Source organism: Condylostylus longicornis, unplaced genomic scaffold (genome assembly GCF_029603195.1).
Source record: "Condylostylus longicornis isolate FDR11 unplaced genomic scaffold, ASM2960319v2 ptg000162l, whole genome shotgun sequence".
In the NCBI taxonomy this organism is placed as follows: domain Eukaryota; kingdom Metazoa; phylum Arthropoda; class Insecta; order Diptera; family Dolichopodidae; genus Condylostylus; species Condylostylus longicornis.
Genome location: NW_026578130.1, coordinates 617835 through 633311, shown reverse-complemented (window position 1 = coordinate 633311; position 15477 = coordinate 617835). Strand labels below are relative to the sequence as shown.

The 15477-nt window shown below is 26.5% G+C and overlaps 1 protein-coding gene across 1 annotated transcript; it reads left to right on the top strand.

Annotated features, from left to right (window-relative positions):
• Positions 1-3864: 3864 nt before the first annotated feature.
• LOC129616048 (endocuticle structural glycoprotein ABD-4-like) lies at positions 3865-10053 on the top strand. Its single transcript, XM_055531493.1, has 3 exons — positions 3865-4057; positions 9506-9627; positions 9782-10053. Exons 1-3 carry the CDS (start codon positions 4049-4051, stop codon positions 10050-10052), a joined length of 402 nt encoding a protein of 133 aa, XP_055387468.1. The 5' UTR covers positions 3865-4048; the 3' UTR covers position 10053.
• The last annotated feature ends 5424 nt before the right edge of the window (positions 10054-15477 follow it).

Sequence of the window (15477 nt, the reverse complement as noted above, 5' to 3'; positions counted from 1 at the left end):
AATTTATCGAATGAAAAGAAAATATTTTTTTTTATTATACTCGTACATTAAAATTAAAAATCTTTATAAAAAATATAAAACTCTTAAATACGGAACTATTTTTCCATTTAACACATTAAGGCCATGAAAAAACAGAATTCTTCACGGAAAATATTGGAAAAAAAAATTCATATAATTTCAAAATTTTTCTAAATAAACCACAAATTTGAAATAGATTTTTAAATCAAAAAATTTCATAATCTATACATAAAAAAAAAAAAATCTATCAAAATCTATTCAACATGAGCGGAACTATTTCTTATATTTCTTTCATTACAATAGAAATTCAATAGCAGTTAAAATATAATAAAAAATTTTTTTAACAATAAAATCTTAAAATGCATTGTAAAAATGTTGCCAACACATCACATACATAGTTACCAATCTAATATATTCACTTTTAATTTATAGATCAAATAGAGCAAAACTCTATGTATACATATTATTATTATTATAACTCAATTATATGTATATATATACAAACATGTAAATTATATAGAAATTTAAGTCAACATCATTACCATTAAATTACCTTCTTAATCATTAATTTGAAAATACACCTTTATTACACCCCGACAGCCGACACATCTACATAATAAATAATAGCATAAAGATTTAAATTTTATTCAAGTATGTACCTCGAAGTGGTACTAATTAAAATTACACTTTTAAAAACTTATTATCAAAAGTACAATAATTTATTCAAGAATAATTTATATCTCAACAATTTGATCTATTGCAACTCCCATTTTTTTTTTGTTTTCGTCTCTACATCTAGTTTTTTTATTGTGATTCTTCAATCTATTTGCAATAAAGAAGATGATGGTTATAAAAAAATAATAATAATACAAAAAAAAACAAACTGTATCTTTTCAAATGAAAAACTTAAAAAAAAACAGAAGAACGAAAAAAAATTTCGATGTTAGTCCTCTAAATCCAAAAAAAACTGATTAAACAGCTTCTTTTATTTAATATGTTATAGCCAAATTACCCAAATCTATAAAAGAAATCAATAATGGAAAAGGGCATTTCAATAAAATGACAAATGTTTCAAAAATCTTAAAATTTTCATTCAACATTCGAAGCATAAAATTCGAAGAGAGCGTAATTTGATTTTAATTTTTGTAATTTTAAAATATTCATAACAAAATACTGTTCCAGTGTGCCACCAGAAATTATTGTCACAACATCAAGCCGACATCAAGCGCCGTCAATTGTTTTGGTTCAATTTTTCTTGATATTGCTCGATATTGTTTGACGTATATAGATTTGTCAACGTTTTCTTCTCAATTCTCAATACAAGAATAGTCACACAATTTCAATGTTCTCACATTATAAAATATTAAATGAAAAGTTTTATGGCAATGTTTGATATGTGAACGCTATTCCGATTGAAATTAATTATGAATAATACGAAAAATATGAAATTAATTAAATAAAGGCAATACAAGAGGAAATTTTCGAGTACGGCGTTAATTAATATTTTCTCTTTTAGTTAATTTAGTTAAATTTTTTCTTATAAACGAAAAATTTTCTCTTGTATTGCATTTCTGCTCAATAAATTTAATAAATGTTTCATTCATACAAATATGGCAGCAGTTTCTCTAACATTATTGTATCATAATATTTAATGCTGTGGTAGATTTAATTAGACTACAGATTGGCAGGGGTCAACCTCAGACCAGATCACTAAATATTGATTATATTGGCAAAATTACAGATTCGCCCAAGCGCCACATCCCATAAGTTCGAAAGTGCCACCACATATTCGCCCAAGTGAACCAATCGCCCCCTACCCAGTGCTTCACAAAAGCAGATAATAACCTCAGCCGTCTTATCTTCATCAGGTTGTTCCAATTTTTGAAAATGATAACCAAGCCTGCAGTGCCCAGTGAGGAGGCTCACCACCAGCCTAGCCTCTCCTCTCTTAGACTCTAACAGCTCCATGGCCCTTCTGGGAGACAGATTAATATTATAGTATTTAACTTCTAAGTGTTTTGAATATATCAATAACTCCTTTATTGGTACCAATTTTTAGGTACTAATAATTTTAAATTAGAATTTACAAAAACACCAAAAGTTTCAGCTTCTTAAACCAATCAAATCCACTTCTGATATAATTGTAATCTTCCAAATAGTTGATCATAGAAATTCAAGATTATCCACTATTTTTACTCACCTACATAAAGTATTTATGTATGTGTGTGCATAAAAATGTAAAAAAACTTCAAAAAATGTATAACCTGGGCCAGCCAAATATTTCGAAGCATAAAAGGAAAACAACATTGATATTTTTATTTTTTGGTGTTTTTTTTTTGCTATTTTTCAACCGCAGACCAACTTTTTATCATTTTTCTATAGCATAGGAGTGATTATACACATACTTACATATGTACATTTTGTATGTACAGAAATCAGTCTAAGTGCTCAACATACCAACTATTGTATAGAAAGAAAAAGTGTTTTATATGCTAGATTCTTCAAAAAAATCAAAAACAAAAATAATAAAACAGAAAAAAAAAATTGTTTTATAATGCAGTTAGATGCATCTTGCATCTCATTTTAACATAAATATTTTCTCTCAGTTTTTTTTTTTATATTTAATTTTTGCATTATTTAACCGTGTATTCTTCTTGTTCGTACACCTTTTGATCTATAGGAATATACAAATATATGAACCTGTACATATACAGAGTGACTAAGAGAAGTATGCAAAAATACATTTACATAAAATAGCTTAGGGGATCAAAACTGGATAAAACTTTTGTTTCGAAGTGAGTATCAAAAGTTGGAAGTTTAGGGCTCTCTTGAGAAGCTCAACGAATCGGGTAGATGCAACACACTGGGCTGGATGCCAGGACATATGGGCGTGAAAAGATATGAAGATGCCGACGCGTTGGCGAGGAAGTAGGTTAGAACAACTCTTCTTGACCCGGAGCCCTTCTGCGAAATTGGGCAACATAAGGCTCGTGGAGAACTAAGAACGGAAGTGGAGAGAGGGAATTTGGAGGACTAGAAGAATCTTCCGCAGCTTCAACAGATCCGTAGAGCTTATGGGAGAATTCGATCAGGGGCGTTTAAAGAGATTATAGGGTTAAGTAGGAAGCACGTGAGAGCTATAACCGGTATATTGACGAAACATTCCGCAATTGTTGGGGGTCACCTTAGTAGACAAGACAGGGAAAAAGTAGAGCACTTCCAGATCTTGTGTAGAAGATGAAGAGACCTCAGTACATCTTCGGAGAGATTGCGGGAACCTCAGTCGCAGGAAAACGGAAATATTATAACGGGAGGGAGTAGAAATGTTCCATTTTCTGTACTCTAAAATTATATCACTCCGAGGTACTCTGTATATAGAAGAATATAAATAAAATATACAAACATACCTACTAAAAGCTACTCTTTTTTTTTTGCAATTTTAGTATACAGAAAACCTTAATTCAATAAAGAATAATAAGAAGAAGAAAAACTACAAAACAAATAGCAAAAAAAAAGTATAGAAGATCATCACTTTTAAGTGTACATACTATTTTAGCTTTTAACTAGTATAATATTTATTAAGATATACAAACAAACACACTACACATATTGCACATATATGCATTAAATTTGCTTGTTAATATTAATAATATTAAAGTATGTACTTATATACGAACATATACCAGAATATTTTTATATTAGTTTTTGTGTACTAGAAAATCTTCTGGGGTGTCAAATCGAATTCATATAAATAGTAGTGAATCCCGGCTCTAACTGTCATTAAATCGATTCAATTGTTAAAATTCATTTTAATCGGTGAAAAAAAAAAAAAAATTAAATTAAATTTTTTTTTTTTTATATTTTTTATTCGTGATAAATAAAAAAATAATTAAAAAGGATTTTAATAGAAAAGAAAACAAAATTAAAGAACAATAAAAGAGAAAATAAAAATTTTCGGCTTTTCGCTTAACAAGTGGATTATTTAAATTTCATAATAAGGGCCGAAACGAATAATCGAATAAAGTGAAATATGAAAATTGTAAGTTGTTTTTAAAAATCTATAGACCGTATATAAATAAAATATGAATTAGAAAATAATTGAAAAATATTATTGGAATAATTATTGAGAGTGAACAAAAATGAAAATAAAGATTAAACAATAAGGATTCAAAGGATAATATTAAAAATATGTTTGGTTTTAATTTGAGGAAACTATTGTACAATGTGATAGACGCTCCATAATAATTTATTTAGTGAAAATTTAAATCATTAGAATAATTCAAACAGTTTGCTATGGGCATATACGTATAAAATTTGGTTATAATTTCTGAGCATGAGATGAAGGGCTGCTTAATTACGATTTGGATTTTCTTCATATAAATTAAAATTCCATTTCTGAATAATACAATTTTAAAAAGTTTTCCAATTAATTCCGAAAGTACATGTTTAGAAGTATAAATTCTATAAAATTTCTCACAATAGTATGCTCAAAACAAAATTATAAATTTAATGAAACTACAATAATTTCAAAATTGCTATGTTGATTAAATAATTAAACTAGAAACTGAGAACAATCACATATATTTTACACTATATATCAGAATCTATTTCCTAAACTGCTGGTACATTGTAAGATTCATTGAATAAATTTTCAATTTAATTGCGATAATTTAAAATTAATAAGAAGTGGAGATAAATCAAAATATACAAACGCCTAGATTTTTCATCAAAATATCATTGAATAAATTCCAAATTTTTAAAATTTTAATAATTAAATTCGAATTTTTGCATTGGTGCTCTTATAGAAAAATTTTTTGAATTTGTTATAAAACTGCTCTATCGGTGTTTACTCCTTTACTGAATTAACAAATTAAAATTTCATATTTCTTTTTTGAAAATATAAAATTCTTATTTTCCTTTCTCATTTATTAACCATTTCAAATGCCTTAGGTCCAACATGGAACCTAAAAATAAATTTTTCCCCCCAACAGTATTTTTGACTATCCAAATTTTAAATGGAAATCTTTAAGAACTTCAAATTTTTGATATTTTAATTTTGCAAAATTAAATAATTTTTATCACTCTCAAAATTTTCATTATTTGTGAATTGTGAATATTAAAAAGAATCTAGTTCTCAATAAATATTCTTGAATTAAATTCAATAACTATATTGTGAATAAATTTTTACAAAGACAATTTCCACGTCACATATTTTCGAATTCACAAACATCTAAAAATAATTATATATTTATTTATTCTTAAAATTACATATGTACATATTGTATAGCAATTTAAACAACGTGTTAAAATTCAAACATAATATTAAATTTAAATCACCCTCGTATTTTATTTAATAAACACTTCAATCAAGTGTACAAAATATAACTTGAATTGCACGATTTAAAATTATTAATTCACTCAAGTTAAAAATTAATTAATATTGTATATACATATATAGAAAGTATGAAGCTTTTATAGTTTTTACGTCTATATTTTTTTATCTTTAAGCAACTATAAATTGTTTTACATGACTAGTTTTACATTTTACATCTCATATATTCGAAATATTATTGAAAGAATTAAATTGCAAGCATCTTAATAATTTAATTTTATTATTTAATAATTCTACTATAGAAATTAAATATTGAACGTAATTAATTAGAATTGATAATCTCCTTTGATTTGTTGTTTTTCAAATTATTCTTAGTTCTAATAAAAAATTTCAGCTCTAATATCACAAGAAGAATTATAAAATTGTAATAGAAATTCCACTTATATAAAATTACTAAATAATTTTTTTTTAGATTTACTGCAACCACAAAATATTTTAAGTAGATATTTACTAGAAATTAATAATTAATTTATTTTCATTTAATTATGAAGACGTTAGCAAAAAAATAAAATTCATTATACTACTTTCAAATACATTTTGCAATTTAAATGAATGAAAATGAGTTTAAAAGTAAAAATTTCACGAAATAAGAAAATTTAGAGGAGTAAATAATTTTATAGCCATATTTTAACCACATAATCTAAATTAATTTTTTGTGGTTCATAAATTGATTATCTTCATTTTGAATGAAACGAATCGTTTAAGAAAACTAATTAAAAATACCACGAAAGTAATTAGTTTTATTTATATACATGTATATATATATATATATATTATAAAAAATAATTTAGTAATTTCACTATATCAGCAGCTTATGTTAGATAGAGAAAATTTTAGAAATAAAAATGAAATTATCAAATTACGACATTTTATTAAAAATTAAAAAATAAAGTTTCCCGCCTTAGTCTTTTGTTTGGATAACGAAATTTTTGCATATTTTTAGGGGTATAAAGCATAATTTTAGAAAATAGGAATTGAAATGAAAATTAAATTATTTAAAATTTTATTTAAAATTCTATTATATTTCACTTTTATTTAAAATTTCTGAAATCGTATACATTGAATGGTAACAAGAATGAGAAATCAATTACATTTCTCGACACATACACTCGACTTATATATAAATTCATAGAGAGAAAAAGAAGAAAATTCTGTATAGGAAACGAGTTGTTAAAATTATATGTATGGTATAGAGTTTCACACACTCTTATTAAACAGTATAAATAATCGAAATGCTTTCAAAACTCTTAAATTTTGAGGGCAATTCAAATATTTATAAAACAAAACTCGTAACCCCTTCTTATCTGATAAAAATTGCTTATCCGATTATCATAAAATTTTGAACAAGTTTTTTAGAGTAATCCTGTGTAGAGGTTTGTAAAAATTTGAAAAATTTAACGATTCAAAATAAGTATAGCAACTTTCATTTTTTTTAAATCACGACAATATGTGCAATAAGTTAGCAATAGCTATTGATAATTATATTTACAAAATGCAAAAAGAAAAGATTGAATTTCTTATTTCAAATTTTAGTACAAAAAAAAAAAACATATGAAAAGCAGATGTACGTTTCTATATTGAAACGGTTTTCTCTAAATTTTCCCCATAAATTTCAATAATAAAAAATATAATTAAGTTCTGGCAATCGTCTGCTTTAAATTTTGTCGGTATGGAATTCAATTAAACCGCATTAGATTCGATTTAACCTATAAAATAGCTAAATATGGCTATTATTTATTGAGCCGTAATTCATATTTACTTATTTTATAAATACTTAACATTTTCTTTTTTTTGAAAAATGTCATAAATGTCACAATAAAATTATTTATTTAATATTTACACCATTTTTTTAATTATTTTACACACATGCATACACACTAAATAATATTTAATTACATAACATCCATAAAAAATAAATTAAATAGAAAAAAAATTTTTTTTTTTTTTTTCTATTTCTATGAATTTTGTAACAGTAATAACTTTATTAGTTAAGAAAATACTTAAATGCATGAATGCGACATAACTTGCATCAAAGATTTTGGAAATTTTTATATATTTGAGAAAAAATAAATTAAGGTTCAACCGTAAATGTATTGAAGAATTAAAAAAAAAATCAATAAATGCCAAGTAAAATATTTGTACTCAAGCATCATCATTACACTCAATATTGGAAGCTTCCCATAAATTTTAATTTACTTTGGACATAGAAAATATTTTGTAATCTTCTCGTTTTCTGCTTTTTCTGCTTTTTTATTTATTTATTTAAATTGCCCTTTTATAATATAAAATCAGAATTTTCAAATAAATTTCGAAATACATATATATAGTATGTATATATATCTACCTCATTATAACATATACATATTATTAGTTTAGTGTATAATTATGTATGCCAGTTGTAATATATACTAATTACATATTAATTAATGTGTGACTTGCTAATCACTATATTAAAAATTTTTCTTGTTTTACTATTGTGTATAACAAAATTGAATTCTATTACAAAATGTTAAGATTTGTCTTTTGAATATAATATTATATTTAAATATATAATATATTTAAATATGTAATATTTATACAATAAGATTGTTTGTAAAATAAAAAAAATATTACAGAATAAAACACCATGCTATTAATGCTATTGTGCATGATGCAAGTCTACATTAATTCTATGCCTGTATAATATACTATAGCAATTACTTGTTAATATTGTAGCATTAAATAAATGCTATATAGAACATAGTGTTTCATATATGCTAGTATTCGAAACATAATAGCAATGTACTCGTATATAGTGTATAAAGTGATAACATAATAATTAAGTGATTAAATAATAAGTGCTTTATAAGGTATGCAATTATTTAAAACAATTTTCTAATAATATTTAACAATTCTATTAATTTTAAGCTATTTCTGAAATTTTTAATTTAAAATTCCTAACTATCTTGGGATGGAAGCTAATTAAGAGCAAAAAAGAAAATTGTTTTTTGAGCAATCAGGAAAATTTTGCTTCGTAATTTTGCACCTATAATTTTAAGCGAAAATTTTTTACATTTCAAACAATAATATTATTGGTAGAGCACCCTGTATTTACTTAAGTAATTAATATAATTTTAATAATAGTTTGCATTCTTTAAGTAAATTGTAAAAATTTTGGAATTTTTTATGTCTATCAGTGTATTTTAATTTATGTACAGAAAAAAAAATCACATATAACAAATTGCACATATTTTGTAATTTTTGAGTATTTTGAATAGAATAACGCTAGAGTTAAATGATGCGGTGACCTTCATTTTTTTTTTTTACGGAATATAAATACGGAAATTTAACTGTAAATCTTTTATTTTTACACACTCGTAATTATTATAAAAAAAAAATAAAAAAAAAATTCATTAAAAATATATTTCTTAAACAGGAAAAACAAATTTAAAGTTCAAATTCATACTTTCGTAAGATAAAGGCAAAAATATTATTAAAAATAAGAAGTTAAGAAATTGTGTAGCTACAAGCAAAAGCATCTAATGTAACGCTGTAAATTTAAGATGATTAATTAATTAATTAATTGTAGATTGTAGATTTGTACAACGGGGGCAACAGTGCACCGCGACCGCGTATAAGGATCTAAGGATTGTGCACCTCCATTCGAGTGCGGGGTATGCCCTACAATACACGCTCGAGACCCACCCTCCTGATGAACACAAGCAACTTGTGAGGACCAGAAGACCGTAACTCCGCTACCGTTAGAGCAAAGCCTTCCAGCATCTCCCCCCTCCTACGAACAATAGCATCACACTCCCCCAGGAGGTGCACCGAGGTCTCTCCATACTCCCCACAGAATCTGAAAGTATCCTCATTTTCCAGGCCCAATCGACTGAGGTGTCCCCTAAGCCTGCAGTGACCCGTCAAAATGCCGGTGAGGACTCTCACCTGGTTCTTGCCGATCCCTATAATTTTCTTAAATCACTTCTTGTCATAATCTCCGAGGAGCCCCTTGGCTTCTATTTATTTTCAATAACAATTATATAACAAATATTAATTTAAATATTATAATTAAAATTTTCTGTTCAAAATTAATTCACTTTTTTCTATTTTAAGGAAATTCTTCTTATTACAATTTTTGTTGCTGTAACAATTGCAGCACCACAAAAATCTGATAAAGATGCACAAATAATTAGTCAAGATTCAAATATTGAACCAGATGGATCATATCAATATAGGTAAATATTATTGCATATATTTAGGCGACAAACAATTATTATTCTCTCAAAATAATTTTCTTTTCTCACAATAACAATTTATTCTCAATTCTCATGTATTAAAAATACAAATTGTCATTCATTATTTTTTTTTTTCATTCATTTTATTTTACAGTTATGAAACTGATAATGGTATTAAAGGTGAAGAAACTGGTACATTAAAAAAAGCTTCATCACCAGATACATCTGATGTTATTATATCACAAGGTTCAGTTAGTTATACAGCACCAGATGGCACATTAATATCATTACAATATTCAGCTGATGATGAAAATGGTTTTGTACCACAAGGTGATCATTTACCAACACCACCACCAGTACCACCAGCAATACAAAAAGCTTTAGATTATTTATTAAGTTTACCACCACAGCGTCGTCGTCGTTAAATTGGAAAAAAATAAAAAAATATATATTATGTACATATATACGTAAAAATCAACACAGAGAAAAGAATTTATGCAAATAAAATGAAAAAATGAAAAAAAAAACTGGAACAAAATAAAATTATATAATGAAACGCTGAATATTAATTTACAAAAATCACATATACACACACACGCATGTTATATATAATTTAATACATAAACGCATATATATTTACATATAACAAAATAATTAAATTTTTTTTTTTTTTGTTTTTAATGAAATTATTAAATTAAAATGAATAGAATTACAAATACTTAATCTTAAATATTAATGATGGTTTTTTTAATTTTTTTTTGTTATATAATATTGAAAATTTAATTGACATATGTATAGTAATGGTAACAAAAAAATAAATAATAATAATAACAACAATAACATGACGAATAAATGTTTAAAAACTTCTTAGTTTAATTCGAAAATAAAAACAAAATGAGAGCAAATTCATCTTAAGGATATTATTATGTAAACATTATATATTACATAGAATATTTTGTATACAAAACAAAAACAAAAAAAAAAACATTTTATATTGGACTACATATGAAATACTCAAAATATAAAAAAATTAAATAAAATGAAGAGGAAAATTATTAAAAATTCATAATTGTATTAAAAAAATAAATTAAAAAAAAACACAAAAAAAAAATTATTAAATTTTCAATTTCACTAACCAATAATTAATAATTTTCATACATACATACTAAATAATATAATAACAAAATACTAACAAATTCTAAATTACATTCGAAAAATAAATTTTTCATTGCATAACAAAATAAAATTGCTTCTACAAAAGCTATAGCTGTGACTTTCTACATAAAATCTAATTCTACACTAAAAAAAATTTCGTTGTAATTTTATAAAAAAAAAAATTCTAATTCTAAAAGCATAATCTCTTATATATATGTGATAACGCTACTTAAATATGTTTATATGTAAAAAAAATAGCAATATAAAAAAAAATAAAAAAAAAAATTATATATATGTAAAAACTAATATTAAATTAAAACAAAAAAAAAAATCATTATGTAAGGCAAATAAAGAATAAGTTCTTTAAAAAAAAAAATTTTGTAATTCACATTACTCCCATATTTTCTCCTATTATTCCTATACTACCTCTAAGGTCTCTGTACTAAAGGCATCTTTATAATTAAAATTTTGATTTATTTAAAACACCCCATTCAATCGCGCGAAATCTTTCTGTATTACCAAATCCCGGAAAAATATCTAAAATTCTAAAAATCTTACAATTTGTCTGAACCAAATTAAATATTGCAATACTATAATTAAGAATTGCAAATTGAATTAATTTTAACACTAAGCACATTGTCAAATTGGCTTTTTTTGTTGGCTGGAACCAGAAAATGGAACATCTCCCATAGTTGAAGATTGTATTTTACTGATAAATTATTAAATAACCGCCTGGTCGAAGCTGAGCCCAAGCGTCAAAGAAATAACTGAACTTAGAAATTACTGAAGCCGAACTCTAAACAAAGGAGTTGAAAGTGATTGGTAAATCTGATGGAGTTCACACGTCCAATATATAATTTAATAGTTCAAGCTACCGTCAAACCAATTATCACCCAGTGAGGTAAAGTCACTTAACTGTAACATAAACATTAACTGCTAGTTAATTATTCACACATTTGCTTTTATTTTCGATTGACAATGCGTCACTAGTCATTTTCTCGAATGATTTTTTGGTCGAGTGTCGATATGATATCATCTGCGTCAAGATTTCGTTTTGGCGTAATGTTCAGTTTTTCCAATGATTTGATAAACATTGAATTGAACAAGTCATACTATTTAGCCATATCATTAAATGAGACTGAGTTTGCTTTAGCTGAATCTAAAAATTTTGCGTCTAAACCCGTGTAATTTAAGGCTGTTTAACAATCACTTGAATTCTTCAATAAAAGTTTTAAGTGTTGAGTACAGATTAAGACACTCGTCACCAACAAAGTACTGTGGTAGAAATGGTGAATATCAGTCTCCCGAAGCAGAATTCGTGGAATGTCTTCTTTCAGAAGCGGTCGCTAGTAATAATTTGTGCCTTGACGTCAAAAATAGTAATGGTTGTGCAATTATATTTTGCCATTTAGCAATATTCTTAGAAATATTCAGTATTTCAATAAATTTTAAATGACGAAAAACCTCATTTAACTTTTTATTATCTATGTGTATCTTTTGTTGAAGATTTTTCACGAAATTAATTATGTCATCCAACAATAACTCGTATACAAAAATAAGAATTTCATGTCACTTTTCAATTAAATTTTATTGAAAACTTTTGCTTTTTAACAAATTTTCTTCAAATCATTATACTTGATAGGTTTAAATACCTATCTCAGGCTCTTATTATTAATAAGATATTTGATTTTAAATGGGATCATAATGATCACGAATTAATAAAATTATTGCATAAAATACAATGACACTGTAAAAATAAAACATAAATGAAAGTAAATTAAAGAAAGTTATACAGAGAGTGCAAACGAATCAACTCACAAATTCCATAACAAATTTAAGGCACTTGATGGTCGTATTCAAATTAAAGTGTTAATCGCAAAAGTCTGAAATTTCTAAACATAATTGTGGGTAAATTTTTAATACTTTCTAGACAAATATTATACGCGCACACATACAAGCAAATATTTAAAATTCTAAAAATTTATAAAGAGAAACAGTAGGTGTTATAATTTTTATAATTTGATCTCAACGAGGTCTCTATTCAAGAGTTCATCATTTCTATAAATTATATTTTTAATTCCATGAAAAATTAATGACAAAATATTTAACATTAAATAAATGTTATTGAAGTGCTATTTAAATGTTAAAAGATAGTAAATGTACTAACATTGTTGTAAGTTCGTCTGACAATTAAAATATCGAGTTTATATTTTATGCCTCGAATTTATCTTAAAAATAAGAACATTTGTAAATCAAAATCTGTAAGTGTTAGTTTCCAGTCCAAGCCTACAGAGGTGAATTCTAAATTTACAGTGACCTGACAAAATTTCGGTGCGTATTCTCTCCTTATTTATATATTTCTTTTATAATCCTTTTGAATTGTTTCTGGTCATAATCTCCCAGAAGATCCTTAGCCTGCAGAAGTTCCGGAAAGCGGTCCGACCGCCTCTTCTTTGATTCCTTTTTTAGTTTTCAATGAACAGCGTGTGATCCAATTCCGCAGAACCGCTCCAGTGTAAAAAGGGAGACTAATACACCTCTGAGTCCCGCACAAGTGCGACAGCTGCGCCATGCCTTTCGACGCACACATACTCTACTGCAGAGAATACTGAAAATAAATTCATGATAGCTGCCCGGCTATTCGGCATAATCATTATTTTCTATCCTCGATATCCCCGCTATTCACGGCTGAATTGTAGTAATGATTAACTATTAATGAAATTTAATATTATAAACTTAAAAATACAACCCTAAAACATTTTCCAATATTTTTCTTACTCCTAAAACCTAAATTTCAATTTTTTGTTTTTTAAAATATTTGAAAGCCTTATATAACATTTGAGGCAATTTATTTTACGTTACAATTAATAAAAATTTTAATGAATTCTTCTTTTCATTATTAAAACGAATAAACACACACAGTACACACATATTCCAAAATTTATTATCGTATCTAATCTACGTATTAGAAGATATTCATTAGAAACAAGGTGTGAAATCGAGCATATCAATTAAATTGAAGAATCACAGAAGGTTATCGTTAATTTACTTTATAAAAATGGATTGAAATCTTTGCAAGTACATTTTCTTAAGTTGGGATTTTAATAATAAAAAGTACCATAATAAAAAAACAGAAAAAAAAACTAATTTTTCTTTAAGGAGAAGAAGAAAAATAGAGAATTGAAGTTTTTGACTGCAAGAAGAGAAGTAGAAAATAATTTGATGTGGTCAGAACATAACCGATCGTATCGTATCGTACATGTATTTTTTATTTGGTATCACCAAATTGCCATAAATCTATTCTAATAAGTTAAATTGGAAGGATATTCAAATTATAAAAGTGCCTTATAAAGGCACATTTATTTAATATTTAAATAAAATTATTTTGGCTCCAGTTAATTTACCTCCAGAAGTATAATAAAAAACCTTTGTAGAGTTTCACTTGATCACATCCAACCTTCCTAAAAAGTTTGTTTACAAAAATGTTTGCAAAAATATAAAATGTCACATTAATTATTTCCTTGTACAAGATTAAAAATATAAAAAACCCCATTGTAAATTTTGTAACGAGTTAGCAATGCAGTGTTAAAGGATATACTTCGCTGTCTAACTAGACAACACCTCCTAACATCCCCGATAAATGTTCAAACGCGACAATTTTCTGAGATATCACTTTGCTCTGCAGTGACCATTAGATCTTTTCTGATTCACGATTAAGTTACATGAACACTATTTCTAAGCCAAGGACGAGTCTTATTATTACGTCCAGTTGGAGACGTGAGACCTCGGAATGGTTCACAAAGTCCCATCCGAAACACTTGAGCCTCAACTGGGTTACAGTCTCACATTCACATAGCACATTCTCTGCCGTTTATTCCTCCTTCAAATGAACCAATGTGAGACAATATCCGGTGAGCTCAGCCACCACCAACCTCAAATCTGGACGGCTCTATGAGATCAGTTTTCTCCACCGCTCACTGGAGACACACAAATTTCTTGCAATGTGCAATTTCTGGGAACCAAATCTACCAGTTATTTCTAGTTCCGCTAATCCAGCCATTAAAGGTCCAGACGACCGTCTTTCATGGTACCAAATCAAGGCTTTGACCCAGCAAATAGAGTCGCTACCTCTCTACGAGCCAGCATATCAGCCTTCTCGTTCTTTTCAATTCTTCAATGTCCGGCAGCCAGATCAGCATTAGACTGTTCTACCTAGCACCGAGAACTCACATCAGTTCAGAGAACTTAAGCACGCTCCCTTATTATTTTTGATGTTTTAATACTGGATGAAATTCTCCTAATGTATTCCCGAGACCCGAGATATCTTGCTTAAAATAGTTGTTCTCATAAAATCTGCAGTATGGGTACCTGCAATACAGAATGGTTGACATAACAAAATTAGTGCCATTACAATACCATCCTTGTTGCATGCAATTCAGTCGGTAACAAATAAACAAACTTCTTTTCAGACATCAGCAGAGTCATCTGCAGAGTAATTCATACATATATGAACTTTTTTCTTCTTGTGATGAATTGTACATAAAATTCTTCTGAAAGTAATAACAAATTACAATTATTTTAATGGGTGTGAAATTTTTTAACTTTTATTATTCATGTAATTTAAAAATGAAACATGTTTATAATAGAAAATTTTTTTTTTTTTTTTTGCTGATGTAACAGTATGAATAAAGAGGG

Excerpts from the sequence above, each read along its gene's own strand:
- LOC129616048 (XM_055531493.1), top strand. Across the intron at positions 9,628-9,781 it reads GATGGATCATATCAATATAG|TTATGAAACTGATAATGGTA; the intron begins GTAAATATTATT and ends TTTATTTTACAG.